Source organism: Nannobrachium achirus, assembly GCF_963921795.1.
Source record: "Nannobrachium achirus genome assembly, chromosome: 2".
Lineage (NCBI taxonomy): Eukaryota > Metazoa > Chordata > Actinopteri > Myctophiformes > Myctophidae > Nannobrachium > Nannobrachium achirus.
The window spans coordinates 31,184,715-31,198,309 of record NC_137811.1 but is presented as its reverse complement, the minus strand read 5'-3'; the positions used below and the strand labels follow the sequence as shown (position 1 = coordinate 31,198,309).

The 13,595-nt window shown below is 43.1% G+C and overlaps 1 protein-coding gene across 1 annotated transcript; it reads left to right on the top strand.

The window, feature by feature from the left end:
- Window positions 1-1,006: 1,006 nt before the first annotated feature.
- LOC308280049 (dolichyl-diphosphooligosaccharide--protein glycosyltransferase subunit DAD1-like) lies at window positions 1,007-1,348 on the top strand (the record flags this gene model as incomplete). Its single annotated transcript, XM_080720308.1, has 1 exon — window positions 1,007-1,348. The coding sequence occupies one exon, from the start codon at window positions 1,007-1,009 to the stop codon at window positions 1,346-1,348; it is 342 nt and encodes a 113-aa protein (XP_080576434.1).
- Window positions 1,349-13,595: the final 12,247 nt, after the last annotated feature.

Below are 13,595 nucleotides of genomic sequence, written 5' to 3'. Positions count from 1 at the left end.
GGTGCTATAGCACACCAGAGCTTTCCAGACTTGGCTATAAAGAGAGAGTGGTTTTAATTTTTTTTTTCTCATTTTTCTTTCTTTTTTCATAGCGTTAGTGCACAGCAGCAAGACAAACAAAGGACTCGGAAAGAGATTAACAGGACAAGACGATACATTATACCGTACAAAGGTCACACATTGGGATTCAAACTTGCGACATCGCCCGCACCTGCTGAGGGATGCCAGAGAAAGAGAGAGAGAGAGAGAGAGAGAGAGAGAGAACTTGTACTTGAAGTGTTTTATATTTGTTGATAACATTGTAATTTGGTGTTCTTATTATGCTATGTTGATGAATTGATTACATAGATAGGACCACAATAAAGACAGGACTTTTTTGTGTTATATTTTTAGCTCAAATGTCTGACTGAACCTCATGCTGTTTACATTTCTGTCTAATAAAGTATTCAATCAATCAATCAATCAATCAATCATTAGAGGGAGGGAGAGATCAACTGCCTGAGTGCATATACAGAAATCACCAAGGTTCTTCGAATAACCATTTATTTATCTAGAGCAGGGGTCTTAAAAAACCGCAAAGCCACGAATAGGAGTGGTTAGCACCGCTCAAAAATACATATTTGTTGTTAAAATCAAGTGTGGATTTTGACAACTATAATCTTAGATGTAGACTAAAACTAAAACCTTTCAGATGACTAAAATATGATTAAAAGTCAAAACTATGACTAAACTAAATCAATCTTTTATGTCAAAATGAACACTGTACATAACTTTTGTTTTCCAAATACAGAGGTCCTCCACTTAATTACCATGCCCAAATATGGATATCTACTGTAAATATGATTTACAGCAACGTCACGCCGACATCACTACATCGTCGTATAAAAAGAAACTGGGGAATTTGGCCTAACAGACTTCCAAACCAACCAAAGGAAGAAGCACAGCGGGTGAAAGAGCCACAGGTCCGAATTCACATTGGAGAGCATAGTACTCTGAAACAGAAGCCATGTCCAGTTCGGTGACATCGTTAGTTTACCGCGTCTCGGAGCAGTACGCCGCCACCACGCCTCAGAAGCTGAAGGTGTTGGACGCGTACCTGCTGTACATCCTGCTGACCGGGGCGCTGCAGTTCCTGTACTGTCTGCTCGTAGGAACCTTCCCCTTCAACAGCTTCCTGTCCGGCTTCATCTCCTGCGTGGGAAGCTTCATCCTGGCTGCCTGCCTCCGCATTCAGATCAACCCGCAGAACAAAGCAGAGTTCTGCTCCGTCTCCCCGCACAGAGCTTTTGCCCACTTCCTGGTGGCTCACGCGGTCCTCCATCTCGCTGTGGTGAACTTCATCGGTTGAAGCGCTGCGACCCCCCCCCCCCCCCCCTGCAATATTTGGTCGTGGTTTTGGTCCGATCTGAGCCCCATTGACTTCCATTCTGATATTATTCAAGTTTTCAAAAATAGGAAGTGCTTGTGAAAGAATGTGGGCATCATTCTTTGACCCTACTACCAGTGTGCACAAGAAATTCAAGCTGGTCGGTCCAGTGGTTTGCAAGATTAGTTCCAGACAAAACTGACATGACATGGACAACTGAAGGCATGCCTCACCGCTATTTTTGGTGTAGAGGGGAAAAAGAGCAGACTAAGTACAGAGTGAAAGGTCAAGTTTGTTAGGTAACGACAGCTCAAGTGGTTAAATATCTGAAAACACAAATTGACATGAATCCAAAATACACTGATGATTGTGCTGTCAAACGATAAAACAATATTGGAATCTATGAAAAGGTTGTGGGGGTCCCTGCTTCATATCTTTCTCAACTAATTAAGGGGTCCTTGGCCTGAAATCATTGAAGACCCCCGATCTAGAGTCCGAGCAGTCTTTGCGGCCTCCACACCTACGTCGCACCGCCTACCCGCCTCATCATGATGACACGGTTTGTTTGGGTCTGATGTCATGCTGTCACAGTCAGCATATCTGGGCGTAGCCGCAGTGGGAGCTCTATATTATGGTTACAGTACGACTGAGTCATAGTGAACTCTATATGGTTATGTCTGAGTCATGGTGACGGGGTCTTTGCCAGCTGGCTGGCCTGTCTGCCCGACAAACCCATTAGCCAATTTTTATATTATATTGTATTACTAGTAAGACGCCTCAGGGCGACATCTGACCAGTGATGTACATCGGACCAGTTACCCATATACGGAGGCCACATCGGCCACACACTTACAGAATCCATATGGCCAAGACAGATGGCCAAGACAGCCCATATCTCTGTGGCTGGTTCTACAGATAGGGATCTCCATGTATGGGCATAAAAGGGTATGATGTCATATACGTCATAGGACTTTCACATAACGAATAACTGATCATGTTTAGGCTCTCACTGCATATCTCCATAAGTACATGGATCTCCATATGGGAACCAGGGGTCATCATGGGACTTCATTCCGATATGAAGTCCTGTTAGATATGGCCTTAACTCATTTCCCGCGATCCCCGTCGAAACCGTTGATTTCCCGCTGTACCATGCTGCGATGCCCGCCGGAAATTTAATTAGCTTTAATCATTATGAAACAATTAAAAGTATGATCGCTGTATATAGCCGCTTCGGAGTCTTAGGCCCGCCTCCTAACTGTATCCTGCCGTATTTCCGGTTCTGACCGGATCTAGGTTTCCGTATCCTATCCAAGGCCCAATCGTAGCTTCCGTCCCATCTGTTTACATTGTAAACAGAGGAAGGAGCAGCACGGTCATTTCATCGTCTTTTTTCACACGTTTTTTTTATTAGATAGCTGTTTGATTCTTGTGCCCGCCTGGCATATGATCCGCGCACATATCGTCTGCTATGTGCGCGAACGTGTCCACGTGTTACCATAGCGCACAACTGGCCGTTTCCAATGTTTTCTTATGTAACACCGGCGGATACAGCAGGGGTAACAGCCTGGCAACAGATTTGTCTATTCCAATGGATTTATTTTTATTCGAAAGCTGTCATCTTGTCTACCGGTTTACTACATGAGTCGCGCACAGATCATGCACTATACGTGCACGTGCCCACGTTAAAAGGTAAGGACAATTTGGCAGCTGCTTACTACAGCTATGTTTAAAATGGCAGCAACATTGTTAATATTGATGACATCAGGGAACTCCATACCGTAACCGTATATGGGCATAAAAGGGATTCTGATAGTGTGACATCACAGTGAATGTCAGATGTCAGCGTGATTCAGAGCGGCAAACCCATTCTGTTAGAGTGGTTCCCCTGAAATCACAGTGACATCAGAGCATGATGTCAGAACGACAAACCCATAGAATCAGTGTCAGGCGTGACAGAGATACATACATACATTACGGACAAGCTGTGACCGTTTACATACTAATCTGCGATCTACGGTCGCAATTATATAATATATATATACTTCATCAACGGGTGTCTCCCAGCTAGGACTCTTTACTTGGTCCGCTCTATACCTTTTCCCCCTCTATATCTAATCTCTTTGTCGAAAATAGCCGATCTGTCGCCTATTTGTTCACCTATTTAGACCTGGCCAATATTGGAATGCTAGGATATACTGTAAGCCAGGGGTGCCCACACTTTTTTGACGTCAGATCTACTTTTAAAATGACTAGCTCAACATGATCTACCCATCCAAAATGTTTTAGCTGAGGGCCTGAGGGGGGCTTTGGAATAGCAGCACTGGTGTTACATTTTAGACAAACACACTTACTGTAAGGGGGAAATAAATGGGAAATACTGGGCGAAATGTCTTCATCCCATTCTGTATGGAAGTGGTAGGCGTTGTGTGCTTGCAGATCGGCTGTTTTCACTAGTTTTGTGTGACGGTCTTGTATGATGAAGCAGGGCTTTGCTTTACCAAAAGACGTACACATTTGAAACTTGGAGATACGAGGTTTCTGCCCGACAGTGACGATATTTTAGTGATTATGTTGCGAGGAAAACATTGAGATAATAGCCATTTTGGTTAGAACTGACTGAAAATAACTTTGTACATCAAGTTTGAAAATTATATTTTTTCAAGTGTCCAAATAAATTCCAAATATTATCAAATGATCTCGCGGCACCCCTGGACTGCCGTCGCGGCACCCCAGGGTGCCCCGTCGCCCACTTTGAAAACATCTGTTCTAAAGAACCACTGTTTCTTTCCTGCGTGTGAATTGTCTCTTTTCAGCCCCACCTCAGTGCTCGCTCTGACTTGATGGCTTGGCTGGTGAACAGCAGGCGAGGGCTGTTGCTACGCCACATGGGGTCCTGATTAGGGCTGTCACGATGTGACATTTTACATGACGATTAATTGTCACTCAAATAATTGGCGATTAACGATTTAATTGTGTTTTTGTCGTTGATAATTACATTTCTGTTTGGCTTTTAGGCTTTGAAGCTGCACATGGCAATCATGACACATAACCTAAATATACAAATAAATTACTGACATATTTGACAACTTTATACTTAAAAAATAACATTGATAGTGGAAATAGCCGATCTACAAGCTCACAACGCGTCGCATCTATTTCCACTATTTTTTACATTTTAAAAAAATATATGAACATTTTTCAACATGGAAACGATTATGACGATTATGAAAAATAATCACGATTATTTCAAAAAATCACGATTAGACGATTATGTAGTAATTGTGACAGCCCAGAGTCCTGATGAAGAATTTGTGAGAGAAAGGCATCTGCCACAGGGGAGGCATAGAGGAATGGTGGTGCACGGTATTTGCGAATCGATATTTTTCTTTTCTGGACAACAATTGACATAACTGTGCCGGCAACACTTGAGAAGCCAGACACATGTCAACTGTGCTGTCAAGGAGGGCATGTGAGAACACCTCTCCCACTGCCTACGCCGTGCAATTTATGTTCATTTATTTCCCAACAATGCAACAGTGTTCATGTCTAAGCGTGGCTATATATAGCTCGCTCGACCATATAGGCACACTCTCTCGCTCACTATAAACCTAAGGTCGCTCGATCGTACTCTCCCTCTTTCCCTCTTTCTCAATGTCATGACACCCTCGGTATAGTGATGTTCTGCGTTTTGCACATACAGTAGGTCCCACCCCACTGGTGTGACTGTGCACAGTAACTAAGTAGATTTACTTTAGTACTGTACTTACTTAACTTGGGTATTTCCAATTCTTTTAATCCTACTCCACTACATCTCAGAGGCAAATATTATACTTTTACTCCACTATAATTATTTGACAAGTTACTTTGTCGCTATTTATTATTACCAGTAAGACGCCCTAAGGGCAAGAAGCGACCTCGCCCTTTAGGGCGAGGCGAGGTCGCGTACATGGGTGCGTACACATGGCCGTGTGCATGTATACCTTCAGCTGAGCTGGTCGAGTCATCACTGTGATGTCAGAACAGGTCAGCTATATCATTATATGGAGTCTGTGAGGTCATATGTATTGGCCTGCTCCATATATGGAGATCTAGGTGATGATCCAGTCATGTCAATGTATGGATATCCAGGGTATGATGAGGTCAGTGTCGTGATCTTCATATATGGAGATCCAGGTGAAGATAGTCAGCAGTCTTGATTTGCAAATGAATTCTGTCTGGCCATAGATGAAGCGTCCTTCCTTATATGGGCATTGCCAAATATGGGCTTAATGGGCATTCACAGATATAGGCTTATTACTGATGACATCCGGGATCTCCATATATGGGCATGGATATCCAGGTGATGATGATAGTCAGAAGTCAGACAGCCAGTGTGATGTCAGAACAGCTATAGTAGACATTGAGGCGATACGGACGGACGGACGGACGGACGGACGGACGGACGGACGGACAGACAGACAGACAGACAGGATGTGCCAGTTTTCATAGTAACAACAAGACATACATTACCCACTTCAGCCCTATATAGATCTTGGCCAATTGAAAATAGATGATCTACAAGGTCACATTGTGAACTTGTAGATCTGCTATTTTCAAAAGATTTTTATACATTTGAAAACTTGAAATGGGACAATCTGCATAATGAGTACTTTAACTTTTGGTACTTTAAGTACATTTTGATGCCAATACTTGTACCTTTACCCAAGTACATTTTGAATTCCGGACTTTTACTTGTTACAGAGTAGTTCTACGTTGCAGTATTAGTACTTTTACTTAACGTAAAACATTCGAGTACTTTTTCCACCACTGGTCCCACCATAGCAAAGCCAGGAATAAACAGTATGAAGACAGCTGTCATTTTGCCAGCACTACAATGCCAGGAGTAAAAGATCGGTGCAGGTTCATGCATGGCGTAAAAATATTAAATATACCAGGAATTTGGCAGCAATTCCAGTAATAGTGTGAACAGGGTTCAATCCCTTGTGGAATGTCCCTTTGGAATCCTTTCGGTCTGCTATGGATAGGAAGCCTTGTTACCAAAATAAAGCCTATAGGGCTGCAACCATCAATTATTTTTTAGCGAATATAGTCTTCCGAGTCCCCTCCCCCCAAAAATATATATTTTGTCAAATCGACAAATCAATAATCGATTAGCTGGATTTGTTAACTGTTTCCCCCCTCTTGCAGAGACTGCGATGCACACATGAGGAAGGGGTCAGTTCCAAACCACATTGGCTGTGCCTGGGTCATGCTGCATGCATTCCTCCATACATGTGATCCAAAGTGATATGTCCTCGCCGTCAAGTCTCCCATTGTCCTTGATGCTCCTTCTCGTGAGCACTTCTCACAGAAGGAGTGTGGGGGGGCTCAGATACAGAGGGAGACAGATCCTCCATTGATAAGGCCACTAAAATAGAACACTCCCCTTTGTGTACTACTGTAGCTCCTTTGTGGGCATAATGCTCTGGAGGAGCGCGCATGAGGTGCAGGGACGGGGACAGAAGCAACACAGTAAAATCCCCGAGTGTTAATTTAACTCTCTTGAGCATTGTGCGAACGGAACCAATTGACCCTTAAGCCATTTTTGGTTCCATCCAAAGCGATGAAAGCCATTAGAGGAATAACTATAGCGCGTGGAATCGAGAACATTCCGCGGTCACAAAATACAATCAAGCGGGGCTGACATGGAACGGTGCTGATGCTAATATGACAGCGTCTCTAGTGTATCGTAGGAAAACCTTGTAACTTCAGAGACAGCGTTCCGTTTACTTTTTACGCAAACGTTCTACTTCCCCGTGGCGATCTAAATATGACACTTATCTTGATTTTATTTATTTTTTATGTACGTCACTGTACATGTTTAGTGGGTTTATGATCACGAGAGCCTATAACACCCATTCAATTTGGCATCTAATACATTTCTGTGAGGTGGCAAGTCGGGAAACACATCCCCTTTTATATTTCTTGAAAATTGACTTTTACCGTGAGATATGAGATTGTCGACGGACGACGGCAACATCCTGAAAATGGCTTTTTACAAAATGGGCCCCGTCAACTGGGTAATTCTTTGGAAGGCAATCACCCTAAATGGAGTTCCTACGACACGCGTTCATGAACCATTTAGAATGCGATGGCCTCCGACCAACTCGGCAGCCATGGTCTCACCTCCTCTACCCTCGCTTGCCAGTCAGAGAACGCCACAACGGCACGGCAAGCGGAAGCTAAATTGAACAGGGCCTTCTATGCGCGAAGAGGCTGAAATGATTGAATAACACAATTAAGTGATAAAGGGTCGCTTGTTCACCGCAGCGCGGCATCTGACTGGGGAACAGCATGTGGTGAAAAGGAGTGCTAATATAGAGGGTCACACGGCATCAGAGTGTGTTCTGTCTCTATCAGTGGAACAATCGGTTATTGAACTGTACATTCCGCGCATCCAGGGTGTTTGTGTAAGTAGGGATGGGACGATAAGCGATATTATCTTTTATTGTGATGAAAAACACTCACGATAATCGTATCGTGGAGATTTAATTTATCGTGATATCGTCATGCACTGGGATCAATTCAACTTTTATTTGCCGTGCTGCAACCCTCTACAATTGGTAAAAGGTACTTTTAATATACATACTTGATACAGTCTTTTTTTCACTCTATCAAATGTTTTTTGCCAAAAAATAGACGATCTACAAGCTCACAACGCGTTGTGAGGCAAATGTTCAGCCCCAGGATAATGGATTTTGATTATCGCGATAATATCGTAAATCGCGATTTCTTTTGTCACAATAATCGTGATATGACATTTTCACATCGTCCCATCCCTATGGCGACCATATTTTCAAAAACTCATACCGGGGCGCTTAATCACTTTAATCCAATTTCAGAAATGGCTAAAAATAGCTGAATCTAAATGCTCTCAATGCAAGGTCGCTGTATGTTTGTGTGCAGAATGGGACGCCAATTATTTTGGCATGCTAAGGAGGAAAAAATAAATAAATTGCCAGAGGTTTGCTTTGACTACAGAAAATGTCAAATCCTAATCCATTACTTAATGGAAGCCACTTCATTTTGTATTGAATGGAAACGCCTTGTGAGTTAAAGAGCCCACTTAGGCCATGTGCTTGCAAGAAGGTGCCGTTTCAGTTATTATTAGTCATCCGTGTTTGAAACCTCCATGGTGCTTTCTGGTGATTAAAACAAACAAACAAACAAACATGCGCTAAATCATGTGCTAACATCATGAGCGCTAATACCCTGGTTCTCAATGTGGGGTCCGGGCCTCCGGGGACCCCCAGGTGGGTTGCCCAGCTAAATAATTGATAGTTAGGAACCAAATTGAGCCTTACAGGTCTGTAAGTCTGAGGTGTACGTAAACGAACACTTAAGTGTAGTTTCCCAGTAGGGTTCAACCATCAAATGGTGGTCTGTAGCATGACGCATATCAAGCTGGGGGTCCATGAAATGAATAAGGTTGAGAGTCAGTGTATTGGTCCATCCATATTTGAAACCTTAATTTAGCTTTTTGGTGATTAATGCTAACATGATTGCACACTAATAATTACAAAGAACTGCGCATGCACGTGGCTCCCATTACCGGTCTTGTCAATAATTAAATCAATTATTATTTCAACGTTTTCAATTTAGTTGATTATAAAAAAAAAAAAGAAAATCTATTTTAAAAATGATTGATATTTAAGAAATAATTAAAATAAAATAAAACCCTGCTTCTCAATTATTCAATTAGCCAACAATGGCCAGATGAAGTCGGCTAATAGTTATAAATATCGGTTTTAGATATCGGTTTATTTCCCAACCCCCATCTCCTCCTATAAGAGTCAAAAGGTCACAACCCCTCAAATTCTTGGGCTTGTTTGCACATTACACACCCGATTTAAGAGTGGAGTACATGGGTTTGATGAATGAGGCCCCATGATCTTCCTCTCAATCCCTTCTATTGAGCAAGCATGTCCTCCTGAAGAGGGGGGGGGGGGGGGGCATGCGTTTTAAATTAATCAATCCACCCCCCCCCCCTCCTAAGCAGACGGGGGTGGGTGGTTGTCTGCGGCAGTGAAGGAGGAACACACACGCACGCACGCACGCACGCACACACAAACAACACACAGAAAAACAACAGTGTCATCTGTTTGCACGAAGGTGGCCAGGACCCAGCCCACTAGCTGTGTCCCTGCCTGGCGAGGAGGAGGAGAGGAGAGAGAGAGGGAGGGAGGGAGGAAGAAAAGGAGGGGAAGGATGACGACTAGAAGGAAAGGGGGAAAAGGATTAACGGTGCAACTGTTAATCAACTAATTGATTATGAAGAATAATCCAAAATTATTGATGGGGGGGATTGCATTTTTCTTTTTTTCTTTTAAAGAAATGATAAATGAAATAGCAAAAATAGCCAATCACAAGCTCACAGCGTGTCGTGATTGTATTATATGCTCGTATGCTTTTGTGTCAATTCGTTCATTCCGAAACACGTTTCTCGATTATTCGATTAATCGAAAAACTAATAGAAAGAATAATCTCTTCGAAAATAAACTAGAGTTGCAGTCCTAGAAAAGAGTAAGAGGTAAGAGGATGGAGGAGGGACGTTCAAGGCAGGGAGGCTGAGGGAAGCGGCGCACACAATAAAATCCAGAGTGTTACTATTAGTAACACAATAAAAAAACTGATCCAAAACGGGTCTATTTTTACATCCTCCTGGATTGTGCTGTGCAGAAAGACGGGAGAAGTAGGAGGAGCTGTGACGCCTGGTCGTATACGTACTTAATCGTGCATGCGAAAACAGCAGATCTACAAGCTCAACAACAACAGCTCACAGGTTACAAGGCAGGTTAATTCCCGGCCATTAGGAAAAAAATGTAATTAAATGTCGGCCTTCGTTCCATTTTGGGGGCTGGGCGGCCAACAAAGTAAATCGTCACTGTCGGGAAGAAAAATATCCAAGTATCTCCAAGTTTCAAATTTGTAAATTCTTTCGCAAAGCAAAGCCCTGCTTCATCACACAAGGCCGTCGCACAAAAGTAGTGAAAACAGCAGATCTACAAGCACACAACGCCTCGCTTGTAGATCGGCTGTTTTCACTAGTTTAAATCATTTTTTAAATGATAAATACAAAACAAAAGGTTTTGGACATACAAGGTTTCCACCCGACAACGACGAAATATAACTCATGTAATTGGCCCACTGGCTTGTCACTTTGTCACAAATCTTTGAGTAGCAGCAACGCTATAGAGAGAGATCTCTCTCTATAGCGCGCAATGAGGGCCTCTCCAACTCCCGGGCTGAATCAGGGGCCCAGCACGTCCCTGTTACAAGGTCTGCTATTTTCGGGCAGAAAAATGTAAAAGACGGCGGCGGAGGAGAAGCAGGACAGCAGGCCTCAAGCCAGGAGGCTGAGTTAGAATAACAGCCGAGGAGCATGGGATATGCTGGCCTCCGTATGTGTACAAAGGCACCTCACAGATGACAGTGCAGTGGCATACCGGGCGCCGGGCCAGAGATTCAGCCCCCGTGGGGATAGTCCTCCTCCCTTTCACTCTATCCAAGTGACTCTCTCTCTCTCCCTCTCTATCTGTGTCTTCCTCTCAAATCTCTGCTCTCACTGTCTGTGTGCGTTTAAAAGACCTGGCTTTTCTTGTAATTTTATTTCTCTTAATCTCCTTTTCTACCTTCCTCCTTAGTATTTTGTCCCAACAACACAAACGTTTACGTAATTCCACGGCCAGTTTCCAGTTAACCGGTATACATTGATTTTACACCCATGTTATTCCAAACTACTGCATCCTCCACCCTCCCTCCCAGTGCCCTACTACTCAGCTGGTATTCACACGTTACGTTTTCTTTCCCTAATCGAATCAGATCTGCTCCCAAGTAAGTGGGAGTGAGAGCTAGCACTCAGCACTCGCACAAAACAGACAACGCCCTCCAACTGACATTTGTTTTCCCACTAAATTGTGGCTTAGGCAGGGAGGACAGCGTGGTAAAAGTAACACACTCTCACTCACACACACACACACGCACACGCACACGCACACGCACACGCACACACACACACAGACAAATACACACCCCCACATGCATGCATGCACATGCACAGAAAGCACAAACAGAGTATTAACTATAAGACAATGACGACAAACTCAAATGGTGGTGGTCTCCCCATAGGTGTGTGGGCTTTCTCAGAGACTCTATTGTTTGTGTCTCCCAGTTTACAAGCAATGTTGCCAGATTTCACGAGAGAAACAAGCAACCAGGGGCCTGTTTCATGAAGGCAGAATTAAATAATCCAGGATTTAAGCTAAATCCAGGTTTGACAAAGCCTGCTCCGTACAGCCTGGTTTGTTCCATTCCACTAACGCCAAGCCAGGCGGAGAAGGAGCGGACACCTTTATCGAGCAAGGATCGTAAAGCCAGGCTGAATGTGTGTTCACCTATTCCTTTAAAAGCCCATGCGGTCGAGCGTTTGAACGACCAGCAGTGGTCTACTCTCTATTAATAAAGCTTGGCTGTTAGCCTGGTCCAGAGCAGGCTAGTTTCAGAGCTACATTTCCATGGTAACTAATGTAGAATTGCTTTCATGAAACTGAGTCAATGCTAAACATATCCAGGTTAACTGGGTAGGCTAATCTGCTGAGATAATTCAGCTTTCATGAAAACGTTGAGCGCTGATCCTGGCTAACTTAGGCCAGGATAGTTGATAAATCCAGGCTTTATCCCTAATGTAGGTTTCGTGAAACAGGCCCCATGTCTATGAAAACCCAAAAGAAGCAAGGACTATTATAGGCCACATGAGCACTTTATAAGCATTTTATAAGCATAAGACTATTTTCAAAAAGAATCATGTAATTCTGACACATTTTGAATACGTTTTTAAACATTTTAACAACACAAATCTGGTAAGGGACCCCCTTACCAGATTGTTAAAATGTGGCACTAAATATGTTTGGATGGGGGGGTCCATGGACAAATACATATTCATTTGGGGGTCCTTAATTGACATGAACATGTTTGAGAACCACTGGTTTAAACAACATTAAGAAACAAGCCCAAAGATCCCTCACCCACAACAACCAATATTTACAAGCAACATTACAGAAAAACAAGCCCAAACATGCTCATAATAAGCAGACCTGGCAACACGGTTTACCAACCCACCTGACCCTGCAGTCACTGTGTAATGTTGTGGGTGTCATGGTGTTTATGAGCATGTGGATGTGTTATTCTGAGCCTGTTTATGTGTGGACATTTTGAGGTCACTTAAACGGAATTGCCCACCTAAAGTGATGTGCATCATTTCTGCACCATCTGAGGGTCAAAACCCAAACATGGTTACTGGGTAGAGTAGAGTAGGGTATGGGTTTCTGTCGTTTTATTTATGTACTTTGAAGAGCAGGCTTTGGAGTGCCTTGAAAAACTCAGTTTGCCTGACAAAGGCCTAGTTGTCTGTCAAAACATGTTCGAGTACAAAGTACAAACACTAAAAGAAAATGTTTTTCTTTTGACTCCTATCACAATTTCTATGCCTTTCGTCAATAAATCCAGCAAACACAGAAAAGGTGAATTAAAAAGTTGTGCAAACCTGCTTTAAAATATCATAGTTGCTAGTGAATTCAGAGAGTACTACAACAGCACGGTGTTGAATTATCATTACCAAAGCATACCTAACCTTTGGAAGCGGCTGCCACTGTTTATACAGTCCAACAAGCACATGGGCAGCCATAACAACGCTAATTGCCCAAGAGTTCACTTTTCCCCTAAAGTGGTTCAAGTACTGTATTGTGCCACAAAGGCCATCTGGGTTCCTCTCTTACATCAATCTATATCTCTTACACATTCCAAAACTCCAAGAGGAGAATGTAAGACACAAACACACACTCACACATCCATAAATAATGTAAAGGAGACCGGTAGTGTTTCCTTGTCTGTCTGTGAAGCTTGTGGTGTGTTGCAGCCACTTCAGTGGTATCATGAATTGGGAATGAAGCCACAGTGGCATAACCACTTAAACTATATACTTCATAGTAAGTAAAATGTCCATTGTAGGCGGAAATAGACGATCTACAAGCTCACAACGCATCGTGACATGACGGGTTGTGAACCTTTCTAACTTATATTTTGCTGAATGTTCTTCTATTTTTCTTTCCGAACTTTCTCCTATAATGACATTCCCAGAATAGGAACGTGAGGGTTATAAAGGTGGGTCTGGGAGAGACGAATGTGGTTG